The sequence below is a fragment of the Triturus cristatus genome, chromosome 4_1 (assembly GCF_964204655.1).
Source record: "Triturus cristatus chromosome 4_1, aTriCri1.1, whole genome shotgun sequence".
Lineage (NCBI taxonomy): Eukaryota > Metazoa > Chordata > Amphibia > Caudata > Salamandridae > Triturus > Triturus cristatus.
The window spans coordinates 34,163,628-34,185,962 of record NC_140585.1 but is presented as its reverse complement, the minus strand read 5'-3'; the positions used below and the strand labels follow the sequence as shown (position 1 = coordinate 34,185,962).

At 50.2% G+C, this 22,335-nt stretch overlaps 1 protein-coding gene across 4 annotated transcripts in view; it reads left to right on the top strand.

Annotated features, from left to right (window-relative positions):
- SERPING1 (serpin family G member 1) overlaps window positions 1–22,335 on the top strand; it is a 142,816-nt gene that overhangs the window by 69,780 nt on the left and 50,701 nt on the right. For all 4 annotated transcript variants that reach the window (XM_085651408.1, XM_085651409.1, XM_085651411.1 and 1 more), the window contains exon 6: window positions 17,558–17,691. In XM_085651408.1, coding sequence (XP_085507534.1) covers window positions 17,558–17,691 — 134 coding nt within the window. The remainder of the gene's footprint in view (window positions 1–17,557; window positions 17,692–22,335) is intronic.

The following is a 22,335-nucleotide window of genomic DNA, read 5'->3' as shown; positions in this document are numbered from 1 at the left end:
AAAATGGAGTACAATAAGCTGGAATATGCCCTTCCATTCCATGGCAGCTGAAGTAAGTAAAAAATGCTTTTTAATCACTCAATCAATCAATTAATTAATCAATCAATCCGGGGTTTTAAAGCGCACTACTCATCTGTGAGGGTCTCTAGGCACTGGGGGTGGGGGGTGCCAGCAGCTCCGTTGGTCATTCGAAGACCCAGTTTTTGAGGTCCTTTCTGAATTGGTGCAGTGTTGGGCTTCGGCGGACGCTTTTTTGGGACTCCCCCAGAGCAACTCTAAGGGGTCAGGGTGTTTCTACCCTGCCCCCATTTCTTTTTTTTTGGCGTTTGTTTCCCTGCTTTCTTGTGCCTCGGTTCTACCAAGGCACAAGATGGCTGCCAACACTTCCTGGTTTGAAGTGTTGACAGCCAATTAGAATGCAGCTCATGATCGGCAGGGTGCGCGGATCGATCGCGGCCATAGATATCAAAACTTTTATTTTTTTATTTTCTCAGCAACTACTGAACGGATTTACACCTTTGCTACCCCTGGTCTCAGAGTTGGCAAATTCAGTGCCAGGAACACAGGGGCAGCTGGGTCTCCACTCTTTATTTGTTCAATTTTTTATTACACTAATAGTGATTAAATGAATTATACTATTTACTAATAGTGTAATAAAAATGGAGTACAATAAGCTGGAACATGCCCTTCCATTCCATGGCAGCTGAAGTAAGTAAAAAATGCTTTTTAATCACTCAATCAATCAATTAATTAATCAATCAATCCGGGGTTTTAAAGCGCACTACTCATCCGTGAGGGTCTCTAGGCACTGGGGGTGGGGGGTGCCAGCAGCTCCGTTGGTCATTCGAAGACCCAGTTTTTGAGGTCCTTTCTGAATTGGTGCAGTGTTGGGCTTCGGCGGACGCAGAGAGGGAGTTCATTCCAGGTAGGAGAATGATCTGCCACTTGCTCTGGTCCTGCGGATGCAGGGGATCGTGGCTAGGGTGCGGTCAGCAGAGCGGAGATTTCTCTTGGGGGCGTGTAAGGAGATTCATTCGTTGAGGTATTGGGGTCCAGTGTTGTGGAGGACTTTGTAGGAGTGTGTGAGCAGTTTGAAGGTTATTCTTTTTTCAACGGGGAGCCAGTGGAGGTCGCAGAGGTGGTGGGTGATGTACTCATGTCATGGGATATTGAGGATGAGTCTGGCTGCAGCGTTCAGGACGGTCTGGAGGTTGCGGAGGAGTTTTTTGTTGATTCCAGAGTAGAGAGCGTTTTCGTAGTCCAGTCTGCTGGTGATGAGTGCATGGGTGATGGTCTTCCTGGAGTTGGGGGGATCCATTTGAAGGTCTTGCAAAGTATGCAGAGGGTGCTGAAACAAGTGGAGGACACAGAGCTGATCTGTGGGTCATGGTGAGTGAGTAGTCGAGTATGATGCCAGGTTGTGTGCATGGTCCATTGGGGTGGGTGGGTTTCCGATGGCGGGTGTTGTCCATGCGGAGGGGGTGGAGCCGAGGATGACAACTTCTGTTTTCTTTGAGTTGAGCTTCAGGCAGCTGTTGCTCATCCAGGTTGCGATGGCGAGTGTGAGGATGAGCTGAGTGTTGTCAGCATATAAGATTATGTTGAGTCTGTGTTTTCTGACAATGGTTGCAAGGGGGGCCATGTAGACGTTGAAGAGGGTGGGGCTGAGGTGGGGCTGAGGGAGGATCCTTGGGGTACTCTGCTTTGATTTCTGTTGGTTCGGAGAAGAAGGGCAGGAGTCCTATTCTTTATGTTCTGCCTGAAAGGAAAGATCGGATCCAATCTAAGGCTATTTCCAGGATGCCAGCGTTGTGGAGCCTGAAGGCTAGTGTGCTGTGGGAGATGGTGTTGAATGCTGCTGAAAGGTCCAGGAGGATGAGGGCCTCCATGTGGCCTGGTCGAGGAGGGTGCAGATGTCGTCGGTGGCTGCAATGAGGGCGGTCTCGGTTGTGGTTGCTGTGGAATCCAGATTAAGAGATGTCTAGGATGTTCTTGGTTTCTATGAAGTGTGCTAGCTGGGTGTTGATGGCTTTCTCGACGACTTTGGCAGCGAAAGGGAGCAGTGAGATGGGCCTGAAGTTCTTGAGATCCATTGGGTCTGCAGAGGGCTTCTTTAGGAGGGAGTTGACTTTGGCGCGTTTCCAGTCGGCAGGGAAGGAGGGGGTTTCGAGCGAGCAGTTGATAGTTTGGTGTAGTTCAGGTGCGATGGCAGTGGCGGCCCTGTGGAAGATGTGCAGTGGGCAGTGGTCACTCGATGCTTCAGAGTGGATGCTTTTCGTTGTCTTTACGGTGTCTTCTGTGGTGGGAAGGGGTCCAGGTGAGAAGGGTCTGTAGGATGGTGTCGCTGGGGGTGGGTGGTGAGGCGGTGCTGTGGTCTTGGTCATCTAAGTTGTCATACAGCGGCTTGATCTTGAGATGGAAGAAGGAGCTGAGTTTGTTGCAGAAGTCTAGGGAGAGAGGGACGTCAGTTGTTTCACTGTTGGGTCTGGCGAATTCTTGTCTGATGGCGAAGAGTTCCTTGGAGTTGTGGGAGTTGGAGAGGATTCTGTCTTGGATGAAGTTTCTCTTTGTTGAGTTGATGAGTTGGTGGTGTGCCATGGTGGCTGCCTTGTAGACGGAGCGTGCTTTCGGGGTTTTGCTGTTTCTCCACGTTTTTTCCAGTCGTCGGCAAGAGCTCTTGGATTCTCAGAGGTCCGTGGTGAACCAGGTGGCTTTCGTGTTGTCATCTCGTTGTGTTCTGGAGAGGGGCGCGAATGTTGGCACAGTTGGCGATCCATTGGTGGAGGTTGCTTGCCCCTTTGTTGGCATCTGTCTCAGTTGGGGGAGGAGTGCAGTTGAGGGCTGAGGTGAGGTATTCTTCGGAGACTTTGTTTCAGCTTCTGCGTGGGGGGTGGGGCGTTCACTTGTGTGCGGTGGGTTTCGAGAAGGAAAAATGGATGCAGTGGTGGTCTGTCCAGAGCGGTTCCGTGGTGTGGCTGAAGTGAATGTTGTTTCCTCCGGCAAAGATAGGGTAGAGTGTGTGTCCTGCTGTGTAAGTGGGAGTGGAGACAAGTTGCTTCAGTCCTATGTTGGTGAGATTCACCAGGAGAGCGGTGGTGTTGGAATCGCTGTGTTTTGTCTAGGTGGAAGTTTAGGTCTCCGAGCAGTATGGAGTCCGTGGAGGTGAGGACATGTGGAGCGATTTGGTCTGCGATGTTATGTTATGTTAATTTGCATTTGTAAAGCGCCAAATCACCAATGGTCTCTAAGCGCTATTGACATTGGTGAAGGAGGTGCGGGGTCCGGGAGGTCTGTAGGCGAGTGTTCTGCAGAGCGTCGTTCTAGGGTAGGGCTGGATCTGGAAGTGGACGTGGATGTGTTCCATGAGAGGCAAGGCGTCGTCCGAGTTGGTAGGTGTTAGTCGGAGGGAGCTTTTGTGGACAATGGCGAGGCCTCCTCCTGTGCGATTGGGGCGGTCCTTCCTCAGGATCTTGTATCTTTAAGGGATGGCGGTTGCGATGTCGGTTGCGGAGCTGGCGTTAGTCCAGGTTTCTGTGAGGAAGGTGACGTCGGGGGAGTGAGTGTTGAGAAGGTCCCGGATTTCTATGGTGTGTCGGTGCAGGGTGCATACGTTGAGGAGGATGCACGTCAGTGGTTTGTGTGCAGTGGCATCCGGTGGGTTGGGGTGGCTGCCTGGGTCAGTAGGTGGGTGAAGGTGCGGCGGCAGAGTCGGAAGGAGATCGGGCCCCGGTTGTTGCTCGGTGGTGAGAGCTGGCAGTTGTTGTTGCGTCCAGGGTTGAGTGTGTGGAGAGTGCTGAAGTCATAGCGGCGGTTGGGGACCAGGGCCCCAGGCGCTGGTCGAAGTCTGGTCACGGTCGGGTCACAGACGGGTTTGCCTTTGGTGTGCCAACAGCGCGCCCGCTGCGTGGCAATAAGTAGGGGTGAGACGGAGGGTTAGAGCTGGGAGGCGGGAGCGGGAACACACTGGGGGGAGGGGCAATGGGGACAGCAGTGGCGGGGAAAAGACAACCAGAAACGGGCAAACAAGAAAAGCCAAAACAGAAAAAGACAGAACAAGGCAAAACAATAAACAACAGTAAATGATGAAACACAAAAAGGCAAAACAGAAAAAAGGATGACCCTCACGGAGCGGACTAGCAGAAGAGCAGGCTCTTCCACTAGGCCACCAGGGATGAGGCGCAGGCAGGAGCCTGCGGGTGGAGGAGGGCCTCAAACACCTACCTGAAGCTCAAGTTGGCGCTAAGGGCAGTGCCTTAACGATGGAGCTGCGCGGGGGGGAAGAGCAGTGACTCTGACCAGATAAATTTATGTTGTGTGCGGGCTTGTGGGTGAGAGTGTGTTTATGTGTGAGAGAGTGTATATTTGTGAATTTATGTGTATGTGTAAGTTATATGTGTGTGTGAAAGTGGTGCTCAAAGGACGTGTGATGTCATTTCTGCTACCCCTGGGATTTCGGTGAATTTATGTCTTAATTATCAACATCTTCACCTATGACATATAGTGGCGCTGTTTTGCTTCTTTGGTACAGCTGTGCATTAATTTAGTATACATTATAGTACCTGCCGCCCAAGCCATTCTTATACCTTTTGGGGGCCTGGAATTATTTGAATTGTCACATTTGTAGGATTGTGATGGTTAGTAGCTGAGTTGTAGTGTCATTGGCACCGAAGGCAGGGGCAATGGGGTGGTGCAAGCTGCAGGAGCCCTTGCTGAGGGCTCTGCCACTTACTTTTTAAAAAATTATTATTAATTAAGCTCTGCGCTCTGGTATTTCCACACCATATTACAAATACACGTACTCCATTGGAAAGAACAGGTCTCCAAATACTGCTAAAGCTATCTTCAGCCCAAAACACACTCGCATAGCTAGTTTCAAGATTCCAGAATAATTTATTTTTTGGAAATATATCTAAGCTCGATGCGCCCTCTAGTGTGTACTTTGTGTAATACAACACTTTCACAGCCATATTTATATAACAATTTTAGCAAAGCGTTTTACATTACATACAACACGTTTTGTATAGTTGACATTTAGATCTACTACTTATCTCAAACTCAAGTGCTTAACTCACTGAGTTACCGACAAGATGAGTGAGGAAACAGGTATTTGCTAGAAGCCACATGTTTGTCTTTTGATGTCACAATATTTTATATTATTTTTCAACCTTGGTGTGGAACTAGAATCTTTTTGTACAGAGGGCCGATTTTGCTGTAAATCTGCAAAACCGGCCCCCAGTAATAAAAACGGCCCCCACCGGTCCAAAACCCACCAGGAAAACGCCTGGTGCCCGCTACGGCCAGTCCGGCCCTGGATCGGAAATATATTTGTGCAGATGAGTTATGATAGATCCAATCGACATTTCTTAGCTTTTCAGAGAGGTATAAGCTCTGCAAATACCAGGGCTCTTTATCGGAGATTAATATCATTATTGAAAAAAACAGCATGGCACCAACTCCTCATAACATTAGGAAGAGGAACGAGGCAGGCAAGAGTTTCATCTTAGGGATTCCAGAAGACCAGACTGAAGAAAGAAAAAATCAGGGGCAAAAAGAATTGGAAGTGGGTAAAAAAGGTGAAAAGATCTCGGCGGACAAGTTACTCCAACACAACGGTGGCAGATATCCCATCGAGTGAAATATAATCCCCATAGGATAGAATGAGATTTATAATTCTGCGGACGACATATCTGTTGTGACAGAGTAACCCGTCCCCAGAAATCTAAACAGGCCAAAAATATAAAGAAACAAATGTGCTGCGATGCACATTCCTTTTGTGACTGTCGCCCTCATAAGTGATTAAAACAAGTACCCATACATCAGGAAAATGTTCAGTTCCATTTTAGATTGGGAATCTCACATAGTATTTCTGCCATTTTGCGAATGCCTGTTACTATGTCCTGGCCGCACCCATTTTAAGAAAGTTATGGCGCATGCGTGATGATAGAAGATGCCAAAGTTCACCATTCTCCGTTCCACGTTGGATTCCAGCCCATGTCCCAGGCCCCTGTGGGCTGCAGCGCCAGGAGCTCTGCTTTGTTACTTGAACACATTGAACCTTGGATTAGATCTTGACATGACTCCTCTTTACACGTGTGAACTGCAACTATGATGGGATACATAGTTGTCTGAGAAGAGCTGAGATGCCTATGGGTAGCGATGCGCTCTGCAAGTGTTTCATAGAATAGAACAGAAAAGAGAAGTTATAAACCTGTGTAATATTGTGGATTTTTAACCCGTCCCCTTCCCCAAGAGCTTCAGCCTGAAGAGGCTTCTGCAGTGAGTGTCTAGTGACGAAGCAGAGTGGCAGGGAATATGCATGTAGCTTGCTATATAATATGAATTCTTCTAAAATATAAGTAGGTAACAACTTTTGTTCAAAAACCTACACTGTGTCGGGAGGCTGCCAACACTGGTTGAGATCAAGAGACTGGGGGTACCAAACTGTGAATTGACTGGTTTATCCCTCCATCCTAGCAAAGGAAAAGAGCTAGGGGTTGCCTCATCACCAGCGGAAGTGTGCCTCTCAACTGCTAAACGAGATTGGTCGCACACTGCTACACCTACCAGTCGTGTTCCCCCAATGAAAATGGTCCCTGAAGGTCAGCGTCGGCGAATACACCTATGCTCGAGTGTGAATGCAAGTATGCGTGGCGTGTGCCATCCCTGGACACGTGTTTCGAGGTAGTTGCCTCTCGTCAGCAGGGAGTAGGAAAATGTGTGGGGTTGCTGTGTAAGCTGCTAAAATCGTTATCAGGTCTAGTACCTCTCGTAGCGCGCAGGTGCGTAACCATTGGGGGAACACGACTGGTAGGTGTAGCAGTGTGCGACCAATCTGATGTAACTTTATATTCAGGCTCCCTTGAGCCGGTGGAGTCGACGGACTCATGGTTACGCACCTGCGCGCTAAGAGAGGTACTAGACCTGATTATGTTTTTAGCAGCTTACACAGCAACCCCACTCTCATTTTCCTACTCCCTGCTGACGAGAGGCAACTACCTCGAAACACGTGTCCAGGGATGGCACACGCCACGCATACTTGCACGCACTCTTGAGCATAGGTGTATCCGCCGACGCTGACCTTCAGGCACCATTTTCATTGGGGGAACACGACTGGTAGGTGTAGCAGTGTGCGACCAATCTGATGTAACTTTATATTCAGGCTCCCTTGAGCCGGTGGAGTCGACGGACTCATGGTTACGCACCTGCGCGCTAAGAGAGGTACTAGACCTGATTATGTTTTTAGCAGCTTACACAGCAACCCCACTCTCATTTTCCTACTCCCTGCTGACGAGAGGCAACTACCTCGAAACACGTGTCCAGGGATGGCACACGCCATGCATACTTGCACGCACTCTTGAGCATAGGTGTATCCGCCGACGCTGACCTTCAGGGACCATTTTCATTGGGGGAACACGACTGGTAGGTGTAGCAGTGTGCGACCAATCTGATGTGCCTCTCAACTGCGTTCTACTTCTTCCCAGCTACAGATTGGGTGAAACCTCTCTGTCACCAGAGGACCAACCTGGCGACCAGGGCTCTCAGGGGCAGTCGTTCGTTAAGGCCATTGTAAACACCTACTTTACAGAGATAGAACCAATGGCCACAGGGAAACACCAGACAGCAGCAAACGCCTCAAGCATGGCCTCGTTGCTGATGGAAATGGAGTGCCTAAACAGCAAAACATCATCTTGCCTAGGGCTTCAAAACTCCCTGCACTGGAGATCTGTACTCTGTGTTATTTTTTGATAAACAATTTTTATTGGAGTTTTTAAACACACAGCAAAGGAAAACGTTGAGCATGACAACCATCACTGTACAATCGCACTGAGTAAGATCACTCCCCCCCCCCACCCCCACCCGAAGCTCAGTCCCCCGCCCCCATCCCCAAAGCACCTTGTCAGGACACATTGCCCAGCCATTTCCCCCAAACCCTCCGATATTTCTTGGGGCAACCCCTCGCCTGGTAGAGAGGCCGCTCCTGGGCCGCGCACCAGTCCACACCAGCACTCCATTTGGACAAGGTAGGCGGCTGTGGATGCTTCCATGCCGCTGCAATATCTCTTTTTGCCACCATGAATGCTGTCATGAGAAACAGCTTCTCTGCACGGGTGCCCTGTAGACCGTCAGTGATGCCCAGCAGGGCGTGTCTAGGACTGTGTGGCACCTCCCAGCCCAGCACCTCTGTGAGATCTGCCTCTATGCCCTTCCAGTAGTCCCCCAGGCCCGGACAGGACCACACCATATGGATGAAGTCGGCCGGATGAAAACCACAGCGGGGGCAAGATGCATCAGTAGAGAGGCCCGCACGGTGTAGACGCGCCGGTGTGAGGTATGCAGTGTGGAGATAGTATATTTGAATCAGCCGCAGTTTGGCGGAGGCCGTCACCAGTCGGGGGGCCATAAGGGTGTCACGCCAGTCCACCTCGTCCAGGGGTCCCACCCACTCCTCCCATCTCTCCCTCAGGCCATCCTGAACCGCGGGGGTGTTGTTAATAAGAGAACGGTGTATACTGGAGATACCCCCCCTCCCTAGGTTACCCAGCAAGACCTGAGCCTCCGGGGGACTATGGTCCGGCAGCCGAACGTCCAGAGGAGTATAGGTGCGTATGGCATGGCGCAATTGGAGGTACTTGTAAAATTGTGATGAGTGAAGGGAGAAGCGCGTCTGCAGTTCTGCGTATGAGCACATGTGCACCCCCCCGCCAGACGTCTCCCAGCTGGGAGATGCCGAGCAGGTCCCATGCTCTAAAGCCCTCCAGGGCAGCAACATCCCGTAGCCACGACCCGTGCCAAAGGGGAGTGACGCGAGTCAGCCGTCCGGTCCACCGGGTATGGCGAAGCGCCGCTCGCCAGGCCAAGAAGATCACTCTAGTGATTCCGGGGCAGGAAGCGGGGATGGGAGCGCCATATAAGCGATCCAAAATGCAGGGGAAACCCAAGTCAGCCAGTTCCACCCTGTAGGCCGGGTCAGACCATCCCCCTCCGAACCAATCGTGAATGACTAGAAGGCGAGTGGCCAGATAGTAGAGGTAGAGATTGGTCATACCGAACCCTCCATCAAAGGTGGGCAAGCGACACGTCGACAGGGCCAGCCGTGGCCTCCCGCCGCCCCAGAGGAAGCGAGTCGCCAACCCGTCCATCTCTCGGAACCAAGGCCTCGGAAAAGACACGGGGGTGTTTTGTAGTACATAAAGGAACCGGGGGAGAATCATCATCTTGTAGAGCGCCACCCTCCCCAGCGGGTTGAGCGGGAGCGGTTGCCAGCGCACCAGATCCACCTTGGCCTTCTTGACCAGGGGGGCCACGTTAAGGGCCCAGCTCAGCTCTGGGAGAAAGGAGACCCAGATGCCCAGGTACTTGAAGGACAACCGGCGGAGGGAAATCCTGTCCTGCCAGTCAAAACACTCCCGGGAGGGGTGCAGAGGCACGAGGACCGATTTGTGCGGATTTAAATAGAGGCCAGACGCGCGGCCAAAAAGGCCCAGGATATGGAGCGCACGGGGACCAGATTGCGCCGGATCGCTAAGGTACAGCAAAACGTCATCCGCATAAAGGGCTATTTTGTCGGGCGCAAGACCCGGCCATTCCCAGCCCCGAAGAAGAGGGTCCGCACGGACCAGGGCAGCAAGGGGTTCCATAGCAAGGGCAAAGAGGAGGGGCGACAGTGGGCACCCCTGCCGTGTCCCCCGGCCGATCCGAAACGGCCTCGACAACGCCCCATTAACCAGCACTCTGGCACGAGGGCGCGCGTAAAGGACCTGTACCATTCCGACAAACTTGGGGCCGAAACCCATATGGGTCAGGACCTCAAATAGATACGGCCACCCAACCGAGTCAAAAGCCTTCTCGAAGTTGGCGAGTAGGAGCGTGAGATACGGGGATATGCGGTGGCGGTGCGCCAGGGCCACGTGAAGTCGACGGAGGCAATGGCGAGTACCTCGGTCCGGCATGAAGCCACATTGGTCCGGATACACCAGGCGTGACAGGAAGGGCCGAAGCCTCTGCGCCAGGACCGCCGCATAGTCACGGCCGGGTCTTCGTCCGCGGATAAAGATTGTTCCAGGCGTAGCGCCCGAGCCTCGCAGGCAGTGAGTCACTGGAGCTGCGTCTGGCGGTGCTGCACCACCAGCGCCTTGGCGGCCCCCCTGACGGTGGCCTTACCCGCCTCCCAGAGGGTCCCCGCCGAAGCGACTGACCCATCATTATCGCCAAAGTATCGCGCCAGCGCGGACCCTATCTCCCTGCAGAGCTTCTTATCCTGGAGAAACCAGGCATTGAAGCACCACATCTGACGGGCCCCTCGGGGCGGGGGCCCCAGACCCAGGAGGACAGGGGAGTGGTCGGAAATTCATCTGGGAAGGATGCGGACATCTTGGATGCCCGCACATTCGGTGGAGGGGACAAAGATTGCGTCAACCCGCGCATGAGTGTGGTGGGCAGCCGAAGTGTGGGTGTATTGCCGTGCGCGCGGGTGCCAGATACGCCAAGCGTCACATAAGCCCTGAGCCTCTGCCCATCCCACCAGTTGCTTTGCCCGCGCAGCGCGGGGCGCCGAGACCGGACCTGAGGAGTCAAGTTGCGGGGCGGAGACAGCGTTGAAGTCCCCACCTAAAACAATTGCACCCGGCGGGAGAGCCGCCAACAGGGACGCGGCGTGGGATAATGCCTGGGCCAGCCCGGTGGGCGGCACGTAAAGCGACAGAAAATTGAGCGGCCGGCCCTCCAGCGTGCCGCTGACAGCGATCCCCATCCCCTGGGGATCGCGGACCACCCGGGTAAGGACAAAGGGGACGGAACGGTGCCGCAAGACGGCGACCCCCCGAGATCCATGCGAGAATCCCGAGTGCCACACCCGGTCGTACCCATATCTGGCCAAGAAGGGGCACCTCTCGCCCAGCAGGTGGGTCTCCTGGAGAAGGAGTACGTCGACCTCAGTGCGCTGCGCATACTTAAGGACTGCAGTACGCTTGAGTCTATCCAATAAGCCATTCACGTTCCATGACAGAATGCGCATATAAGCTTTGGAGGCGGGATCACCCATGGGAGCGGTAGGAGCATAGCATGCCAGGGAGGGTGTGGCCATAAGAAGCCAGGACCACGGGTCCCACACCAGGGAAGGGCATGGGACCGCGCGCGAGGGCGAGCGGCGGTGTGGCCCGCGCGAGTAAGTGCGTGAAGGGGCACGGTGGTGTATTGAGTGTGGTGCCATAAAAGACGCTCAAATAAAACCAAGTCCAACCCAAACAAAACATTCCCCCAACAAGGGACGGCCAACAGGTCCCCAACCCCAAACCCCCGCCCCCCACCTTACACTTCGAAAACGGAAGCATCTGTCGCCCGAACACCCCAACAGTTACAAGACTCCAAGCCTAGATGCCCGGGTGTAAAGAGCATAGTGGACCCCTCCGGTAGTACGGATTCCAGTGATACGTCCTAGGTATTAGCAAGAAAGCTTAAGAGTGCAGAGTCCCCTCCTCCCCGCCCTCGAGTAGGACCGCCACCTCCCCCCGTGGATGCCTGGAACAGACAACAAGTTACATGGCGGGACTACGGGAGAGGTCAGACAAGTCAGACTGCACGGTGATAGGGGCAGGAGATCCTCCCGGCCTGGTGTACTCTGTGTTATTATCTCTGCATATTGCACAGTCTTTACTTACTCTATAAGGCTCTACCTCTAGTATGAGATAAGCCAGCCTGTTGTTTGTATATGTTTTTGCTGTAGAACTGTCATGTGTTTCTTGCATGGCCCATTGAAGTTTTCCCTATGTTAGCCTAACTGTACACGTTGTAGGCCTCATATTCCTTTGCACGCATTACTAAATAAACATGCTTGCTTTTGTGCCACATTGTACATTCACACGGAACCTTTATATGTTTTCGCATTCTCTTTTCCTGTGTTTTAGTCTGAACACCACCAAGGTCAAACAGCAATGTCCCTTGTTATTCTTTCTGGCCAGGCACTAGCACCTAGACATAACACAAGAATGCAGCCGTTGTTAATGTGCACACATGTCCTATCGTATAGATGAGCACATGAGCCACAAACAAACACATGGAACGACAATTCTGAGACAAGAGCACTGCATCCACTCAGATGTAGAGCGTCCATCTGTGCGTGCTACGGTACGGGCTCTGCCGGTAATCCCAGAGATCTTTGATATATAATCATTTAGCTCTAGTAGCAAGGGGAGGGTTTGGTCACTCCGTCCTATAAAATAACAGGGCTTTTCATGGTATTTGGATTATTAACCACTCTAACAGTATTTATATTATGCATCTTTTTTCTAGCTGTGGCACGTATACTGCATTTCAGAGCACGATAGTTTGAATAAATATTCTAAACTTCCTTCGTGTCTCCTGGTTATCGCATTGTGGACAAGTACGAGTGAGAGAGCGAAAGGGTGTGTCCTGTTACCGTGATCCCTGAGAGGGTCGAGAGGGTTGTGTTCTGGGGGTGTCAGTTCACTTGTTTCTCTGGTAAGGTTAGGAGGGCAAGTGATGCACTATAGCTATCGGACCCGGACTCATGGACACTGAGGTGGTATGGTGACTCAGTCCGTACATACTGATGTTCTATGGTCCCGAGCATAGTCCTATTCCAGAGCAGAATCCCTGCAGCAGAACTAGAAGTCAAGGAAGAAAGCCTCTTGGAGAGGGAATCCTACATTGTTACCTGTGACTACATAAAAGCCACACTCCATCTTCTTGCCCTTACCCTGCCTTGTTAAAGGCTCAGCTCTCGGGTGGAATTTAGAGAGGGTGGCGCGTAGGAGTGTGACAAGGAAGTTCAGATTCCGAGTAAGTCTACCAGTCAATAATCAGACATTTTCACAAACTGGCTGGTCTAGGGTGGAATTTAGAGAGGGTGGCGCATAGGAGTGTGACAAGGAAGTTCAGATTCCGAGTAAGTCTACCAGTCAATAATCAAACATTTTCATGCACTGGCAGGTAGACGGCCTGAGGCAGAAGTGCTGGCTGCACACAGCTTGCACTGAGGGAGGCATCTGAACTCCTAATGTGAGAGACACACATTAGTCCACATAAGATGCTGCTCTGGAGGCTCTGGAGATCTAAGTTTTACTTTGAAAATCAGCAAAAGAAATATCATTAGCATCAAATGAATGTAGAACAATGGACCTGAACTAATAGAATATTTGAGTCATCCTTATTTAGCCCTTCTACCGCGGCGCAAATTCCGCCGCGGTGCAGGTGAAATAATGAGTGGGCGTGGTTCGGACGGCCCCCGGCCGTCCTCCACACATGCCCACCGTGATGTGACGCATCAAATGGGTTAACGATGATTGCAGTGGAATGTGGACACCTAAAATGGCCCAGAAAGGAGCCCATTTCAGTGAATGAATAATGAGGATGGAAGTAGAAGGATAAATATAGAGATTGTGGTCAGTCCTGACTGATGATTGTCCGGGATCAAGTGCTCAGTGGCAATGCTCCAAAATCAGTGATCCTCCAGAGATAGGAGACTGGGGAGAAGATGTATCCTTATGACTAGAGCGTTCGACCTCGAAGCTGGGTAACCGGGTTCGAGTCTCCGCAATGACACTCAACATCCTGTGATTCTGGGCAAATCACTTAATCTCACGTGCCTAACAAAAAATGAATGTGCCCTTCTGTATCGAAACTGGTGCTCATGTGAAGCGCTCTGATACCCGATTTCTCGGGTCTAGTTTGCGCTATATAAAACTCTTAAAGAAGAAAAAAAAGATAGGCATTTACCATCCAGGTATATCACAATGTAAGCTCTTCAGTGAGTGCATAGGGGGCATACTTGCAATAAAGTGGCAAAGCATGTCGTTAAGCCAAGAAGGCTAACAACATGCTTTGTTACTTTAGAAACGCAGGGTTGCACCATATTTACTAGAATATGGTGCAGCCCTGCGTTTCCCCCTGCGCTGGCGCTACACTTAGCAGCCTAGCGCCGACGCAGGCACCCTTGTACCATAGTGCAAGGGTGCCTGTGTTGAGGGGAAGATTGTTTATGTGCACATAAACCGCACAATGGCATTGAAAGATTGTTCATGTGCAGGAAGGGAGACCTTCCTGCACATAAACAGTCTTTAAATGCTGCTTTGTAACTTCTATGTGTGCTGCTTAATGCAGAACATATAGAAGTTGGAAAACTGCATTTTTTGTTAAAAAAATGATTGTTTATGTGCAGGGAGGGGGACCTTCCTGCACAAAAACAATCATAGGCAATTTGCTGTTTCTATGTGTGCTGTGCAAAGCATCACACAAGGAAACAGCAAAAATGAGGAGAAATAAAGCATTTCTTCTTGTTTCACCTGTTTAAACCAGTTTTTCACTGGTCTTCATTTTGGCGCTGTCTCCTATTTAAGCTGCCCTTGTAAATAGGGGGCAGTGTTAAAATCAGTGGGCGTTGGGCGTTCCACCGCAACACCGATTGCTCCCCTCTTCACGCTAAGTATAGCTTGAAATGGTGCCATATTTACAAGCAACGTGAAGTGGCTTAACGCTGCCTTGTAAATAAGGAGAGGACCCTATCGCCACCACAACGTCACTGGAAGTGATGTGGTGGCGATAGGGGCTTGTAACTATGCTCCAAAGTATCTCAGAGATTGGTATTTACTAACCAAGTATACTGTTGTGTTAGCTCTTCAGTGAGACTGCAGAGTGTTTCGAGGATAGGTATCCACCAACCAAGTATTTCGCAAAGTAAGCTCTTCATTGTGTCCACAGAGTGTTTCACAGATAGGTAACTAACAACAAAGTATATCACTATATAAGCTCTTCAGTGACTCCTCAGAGTGTCTCAGAGATTGGTATCAACCAACCAAATATATGAACCTGGATAGCTTCACCCAATGCCAAGTCACTTGAATTCACCTTGCCAGAAAAACAAAGACGACCCGGTCCCAGCTCTCTCTTCTAAAGAAAGCAAAACTGTTTCTTCCAGAAAGTGACTTCAGAATGGCTGTTGCTTCTACTCTCGCATCTGGATGGAGGTAACGCTCTGCTCCATGGCCTTCCAGACTCCACACTAGCACTAGGGGGCTCCTACACACTGCGGCACATGTCATCCAGGTCCTGAAGAAATATGATCATATCACCCCATCCTGACGTGACTTTGTTGGCTCCCCCAGCCAGCCCGCACCATTTTCAAACAATCTGCATCATTTACAAAGCCCTTGGAACCACCACTCCCACTTTTCCTGTAGACAAGCTCACCATCTCTTGCGGTTCCCGGCACCCCTGCTGCCAGGACACCATCTGACTGCAAACTAAAAAGTGTAAAAATAAAGGAAAAACAAAGCAGCAGGCCCTTACCCTCTATGCACCCAGAACCATCCCTGTAGCCATCAGGACCACCCCTAAACTGCTCCAATCTAGTGAACAGTTGAAGTTGCACCTCTTTAAAGAACACTCCATCACGGTGCATTAACTGTCCACAAACCAGCTTCCTCTCCTATTGCTCGTTTAACTTTATACTCATCTTTTACCCCGCTTTTCAGATTAGGAGGTATCACTCCTAGTCTGGTCCCCCATCAAAGCTGAAGTGGAGATGGTGGGTAGAGGCCTCAATGAGGCTCGTCTTTTGCCAAGAAGCCCGGCTCTCCACTCCACACATATTTTTTGTATCATGAACAACATGATCGCTAGTGTCCAGGGGGATTTAAGGTCACCTGAAGTTGGCAGACTTGATCACAGAGATTCCTGGAACACGGTGTGCTTCTCTCAGTCTTATGGACACCATTTTTTATCTTAGGATCCCTTGGGGAGGACACAGTGATGCTACCCCAACCCCCCACCCTACAGTAGGCGAGATCCACTAATCACAAGAGATCATTTTTTTCTATAAACAGAGAATTTACAAGACTTTTGTGCCATGACCTCATGTCAAGTCCTTTTCCGGCCCCAACCCTGCTGTCGCACACATCACCTGTCAAAACAAGATCACCAAGTTGAGTGACCGCACCACGGTGGAGATGAAGACTCAAAAATTGAAACATACAGCTGAAGGTTTTGAATTTGTGATTTGTCATTGAGATTTGAGAATGGCTCATCGCCTGGTTTGTTACCCTGGTCTGGTTTGGCCAGCACCCGGGAAAACCAAGTATCCCCAGACAGCTCTGAACAGCAGAGACCTGAGTCAATGTAAGGGAGGGTGATTTAGATGCATGGTACCATCTCCCCTTGCCCTGCAAATGTCAAGTGTCAATGAAAAGTTTTATCCCTAAAATGAACGCAGCAGTGAGTACAGGATTTTAGAGGCAGTGGCAAAGGTCCTACCAGCAACAGTCTGACAAGAGATGGGTGAAGGTCTGGTAACGCCTTCTTCTTCCAGTAGGTGTTACAGAGACATTGGCGGCTGATACCAGTAGCCTAAGTGTCATCCAGGGCTGGTAACTCACTGGTGCCTTCAGAATGATCCCCAAAGGAAAGAAAAAGCCCAGAAGGGTAAAAAAAACCTTCCAGAAGATGGAGTTCTGGGCTAGAAAATCTGAAGATCAAGCTGGAGCTGCAGGCGGAAGGACCCGGGCAGACGTAGTTCCAAAGGATGCTACAAAAACCTAAAGACAATATTAGAAAAGGCGGGGCAATGAACGTGATGAAAAATGCAGTGCAAGTGTTGTGGCACACCAGCCTTCTCCAGGTTTCTGCTTCTATACCCTTCTGGCAGGAAGCTATCCCACAATGCCTTCAGTCGGCCATCTTGGATTGACATAGCCAAAATGGAAGAACTGGTTCTATTGCCATCTCAAATTGATCTATAGAAAAGGAAACTCCACCTCCTCTTCCTCTGAAGGCTGCTAGGAAGAAGCAGAGGACGATAGCATCTGGGAATTGCCTGGTGTTATGGTAAATGCCCAAGCCCAGGGACACTACCTAAATCTGTGCCAGGATGATGCAGATCTTGAACCAGCTGAATCAAGGCTTCAATGCCAGGGCGTAGACATAGACGATGCTGAGCTTAAAACTGGGAAAGCAGAATGTCTGCTGCTGCAGAAGAGGGGGAGAAGCCTCCAGCCCGCGAAGACCCACTCCAGCGCATACAAACGTTAACGTGGGTGATGGGTCTCGAGAGAGAGTAGTGCAAGCAGTAATAATAATCAATTGAAGAGCATTTATGGAGCGCTGCTAGTCACCCGCGAGGGTATCCAGGCACTGAGAGCCAGGCTGCTTGGGTGGACTAAGTTGAAGAACCTGGTCTTGAGTCCGCTTCTGAATTCCTGAAAGGGGGGAGGTCCCACTTCTACTGATATCTCATATGTCTGGGTAAGCCTAGCATACTGTGATGGAAACAGCCAACCCAAGACCCAGAAATCTCAGAAACGTGCTTTTGAAACAAGGAGCTGTGGGACCCACTGCGGTTGAAGCTTCCCACACAGACACAGAATCCACCACAGGAAGACACGCGGGCGATCTGACAGATGATCCAACTTTTATTAACCATTTTGGCGGGGCAATTGAAAGAGGGTTGGAAATTGTCAGTCTGCGTATTGGATGTTTGAGAGGTAGGCCAATGATGAGGAGAGCGAATTAAACGGAATGACTAACGTGCTTTCATCTTCTCTCACAGGGAAATGGAAAACCAAATTCAACCCGAGAGAGACCGTGCAGCAGTCGTTTTGGGGGATTTCGAAAAGAGTTCCTATGATGACCAGCAAGAAGTACCCACTGGTGTCTGTCAGTGACGCGATCCTCAAAGCTCGGGTGAGTATGGAAGATAATACCTGTAAGAAATCCAACTTGTAGGCTTAGTTGGAAGAATGCTACAGATGGCCTATCACCCACAACAGTCAAGTGAGGGGGACCCTTCAGGGCCCACCAGAAATCTTGCAAGAATATCCCGTTCTTGCATGTCAGTGGGGAGAGCCATAGCTCTCTGTTAGAAGTGTTGAATAAAAAGCAATATAGTAGAAAGAAAAAAAATAAAGGTACACACCAGGTTTATGCAAATACAAAATTATATACATTGAGCTAAAAACAGTTTGGTAAAAGAAAAACAGATATCTGGGCTTGAGAGTTCTAATGAAAGTCAACAAGAGCAATCTGTTAAAATGGGCTTCTGAAGAATGCAGTGCAGAGTTACAGAATTAGGTGATGATGATTAAACAGAAACTACACACCTACAATGTCAAAACCCCATTTGCTGGCAGAGTCAGGCAGCTTAGAAGTCACAAAGGCTTGCATGCACTCAAGTGCCCCACAGCAGACAAGCAGGATGAAGCCAGAAGCCAAGTACCCTATTGGAAGGGAAGGTTGTGCTGCTGATCCAGCTCGAATAGTCATGTTCAGTCTCACAGGGACTTGGTGCAGGAGTGAAAGGCTCCTCCTCTTCTGCCTGGAATCAAGACTCTTGTACAACACCCAGGACTGATACAACTTCAGTGGGTCTCCATCAAAGCTCTGTACAGGGAGGGGCTGGATTTCTTTGGTGTGATTCCCACACCGGAAATAGATCAGTGGTAGGTTGACCATAAAATCACCTGCATCAGAGACTGACCTCATCAAAATCCTGTGATAGTTGCTTGCTTGTTACAAAAGTCCTTTCCTGCTGTTTCTGCCAAGGCAGAGAGGTTGATCTTTGCAAAGACCTCCTTGGTCCTTTCTTTCTCATCACCCTGTATTTAAAAGTGATTGAGTGAAATGAGGCAGAGCAGAGGAATGGCCCAGGCTGGATTTTGAGAAATTTTGTAATGCCTCCAATAAAATAATAATTCAGAAACAGTGTTTTGGACAAGGCCTGGCTTGGCACCCAAGCAAGATGGCCACGTAGTATCCGAGATCCACATCCTCACAACCCGCGAGCCCGAGTAGCTGAAGCCACAGCTTCGTTGCGACATGGCCGACATCTGCTGTCAGCGCCCAAGAAATGAGAGGAAAGTTGACTTGCATGCCAACGCCTGCCCTGGTGGCAGAAGGCGCCGGTGAGGAAAGCTACAAGGCATGGGGGGGCTGCAGAACCTGCGCTGGATCCTATCCTAATGCAAACTGAAGGTGGAGCTGCCCATGGGGCAGATCAAAGTGCAACCTCGCTGCATGTTCCGTCACAAACTTTACAAATATTCCATCCGTCGTATTACCAGTGCAACTGTATATAGCGCCCTAATAATAAAGCAGACAGGGTACCCGTCACGATTGTGACAGTGTGACCCGCCCGACAAACTCAAAATCAAGCCCATAATTAGATGCCCTTCAGGATCGGTGTGCCCAGCCAAAGGACAGAACACTACTGACGAGACTGAATCAAAAACTGTTACTATCCACAGGGTGCGGGTATTGTGGATTCCGCCCTGGAGTGGTTCGCCTCTTTTCTGGCGGGTAGGACCTTCCAGGTCGCAGTCGCCCTTTTGCCGCCAAAATTCACACCATCAAATATGGGGTACCGCACGGCTCAGCCTTGAGCCCAACACTGTTTAATATATATGTCCAACCGTTAGCAGTGGTGGCCAAGAGCAGAGGGCTTACAGCAGTGTCATATGCGGACGACACATAGTTGGTAGCGGCACTCTCGGACGACTCCGTGCAGGATGCATGTAAGTTCCGGGGAGCTCTCTAGGCCATCTCTGAGTGGATGACTGCCAACTGTCTCCAGCTCAATGCCAACAAGTCCGAGGTACTGCTGGTTGGGAGAGACTCTGAGCTGTGGACCGAACGCTGGTGGCCTGCCACCTTTGGCTGTGCACCCGTCCCCAAACAGGTGGTAAAAAATGTGGGTGTGTGGGTAGACTCTGCCCTCAGCTTCCAGACGCAAACCAAGAAGCCAGCAGGGACCTGCTTTGGTATCCTACGAGGGTTCAAACCGCTGTTAGGGTTTTTCAACCCGGCTATTAGGCAGTTTATTGTCCAGGCCTCCATCCTGTCCAGACTGGACCATGCCAAGTCTCTCTATTTGCGATCAAATAAGGCAGAAATTGTAAGATTGCAAAGGGTTCAAAACACTGCGGCAAGAACTCTATTGGGTTTGCCCAGGACATGCTCTACTACTAGTGGTATTTGCCAGCTACACTGGCTGCCTGTGGCCAAACGCATAGAGTTTAAGCTCCTTTGCATGTCTTTTAAAATGTTAAATCTCTTCTCTCCAGGCATCTTGACCAACTTGCTTACACCTTATACCCCCTCCCATCAACTTCGGTCAATGGGGCAGCATTTAGCGGTGGTTCCGCGGGTGAGGTGGGTTCGCGCTGGTGGACGTTCCTTCTGTGTATTGGCAACCAAATTTTGGAACGCGCTCCCCATCTACATTCACAGCATGAACAATTATCTGGCATTCCGCAAGGCAATCAAAACTCACCTCTTCCCTCCATTGTAGGCTGCTTTGGCTGTCTATAGTTCTGCAGTTTTCTGCTATCAGCGCTGGGACACCCCTTTGCTGGGGCAGCTGTGCGCTATATAAAACGGCATAACATAACAACAGTGCGCCAGCATCAGAGTGGCCCTCTTAGCCACATAATATAATTAATCGGGACAGAGAATAAGGCATACAGAGGGGTAATACTCCAGGTAGTTAGTAACTATTATCAACAACTGAACACCTCAAGTTCCAGTGTTGATGAATCTACCTGGAGGAAGTGCACAGCCATGGTTAGAGCATACGTTAGTAATCAATGAGAACTAGCTCTGGTTTAAATTGTTTGTATGTCTGCGGGTGGAGAAAAAAAAACTTTAGGTTTTTTATGAAGGCCCTCACCCACCAACCTAGTTGGTGGCATGCTTCATCATTGGGCCCCACCCGAGGTACCGAGTGTACCTTAGGTGTGCTTCGATGCCAGATTACTGCGGAGCGGGTTTTTTTGGTTCATGAGGGTGCTATGAGTGTGCTCTGAGTGAGGTTTAAAATACTGTCCTGGGTGTCCCAAAGACTGTTTTAATGGTGGGCCCCAGGCAGTCGATAAAAACAAAGGCTGTGGGACGTGCACTGTAGGCTTATGGCCTCCGACGTCCTGTGCGGTCAACTAGTTTCAGCCAGGCCTTTTCTTCTACTGGCTTTCGTCAGGACCTTATATGTGTGGGGTGTTACAGGGGTAGTTATGAGTTTGTCAGTGCCCTGTGTGTGAAGCACATGCTACGGTGCTTATATGTGCAAGAGGTGTATCCTCTTGGGTTGTACCTGTAGGGAGTAAAAAAAAGGGGGGAGGGACAGACATAAGATTTAAGTAAAGGCTCCTAGTAGTGGGCTAAAAGCTTTTAGTGAGGCGGTGCAAGGTGCCTAGAGGTGACCACAGACAAGGCGGTAGTGTTGGCGTCAGTGGCGGGTAGTGAAAAAGTGGCCGGTCTCACAATATGCGTTATTGTGTGTGAAATTAGGCCTATATACTGTAACCAATGTTGGTGAAAACAGTAAAGTGGAGTTGCTTACACCTGATTGTAGCAAACAACTCAGCATGGAGCTCAGCCGGGGGCCAGGACCATGTGCACTCTAAATTGGGGGAAGAAAAGGAAAACCGCTGTTGGGGGAGGGGGGTAGTATGCACCCAACAAGGTAACGGTAAAAGGATGCACACGCAGACATGGCCGAGGGCAGCATGAAAGGTGGCTGTACCGTTAGCTTAGTCTTACTGCGCGATGTCGCTGGACCCTCAATGAATCTGTTGTCCGGGCAGAAGCTCCGTGAGAAATGAGCTTCAATGTAGAAAGCGCTTAAATACCTGTGGAAAGCGCCAGGTGTTGCTTGTTAGCTGTTATGTTATGTTATGTTATGTTATGTTATGTTAGGAGCATTTATATTGCGCACAGCTGCCCCAGCTAAGGGGCGTCCTGGCGCATGACGGTTAAAAACACAACTAGCACTGAAATTGAAGACACAGGAGGGGGACAACTAGTTAGGAGGGAAAAATTAAAACAGAAGGGTTTTTATGGCTTTGCGAAAAAGGAGAAGATCTTCCATCGCGCGAATCTCAAACGGAAGCGAGTTCCAAAGCGCTGCTGCTTTTACCCGAAAAGACCGACCACCAACTCAGCTGAGCTTAAACCTCGGAACCACAGCGAGTGCTTGGCCCATTGATCTTAAAGAGCGAGTCGGAACATAGCTAGACAAGAGATTCGAAAGGATCTGGGGAGCTACTCCTTTCATGATCTTAAAAGCCAGACCTAAGACTTTAAAATGAATTCTTGACTTAATCGGTAGCCAGTGTAAGGATCGAAGAGTACTTGAAACAGAGCAGGACCTAGGCAAACCAACTATGGCTCTAGCTGCGGCATTTTGGACACGCTGAAGGCGGATGATTTCTGCCTGATTTGTCCCTACCAGGAGCGAGCTGGCATAGTCCAGACGGGATATTACTGTTGCCTGAACCACCAGCTGCCTGGTAGGAGGGTCAAAAAACTTCAGGACAGATCTTAAGCCCCGAAGGA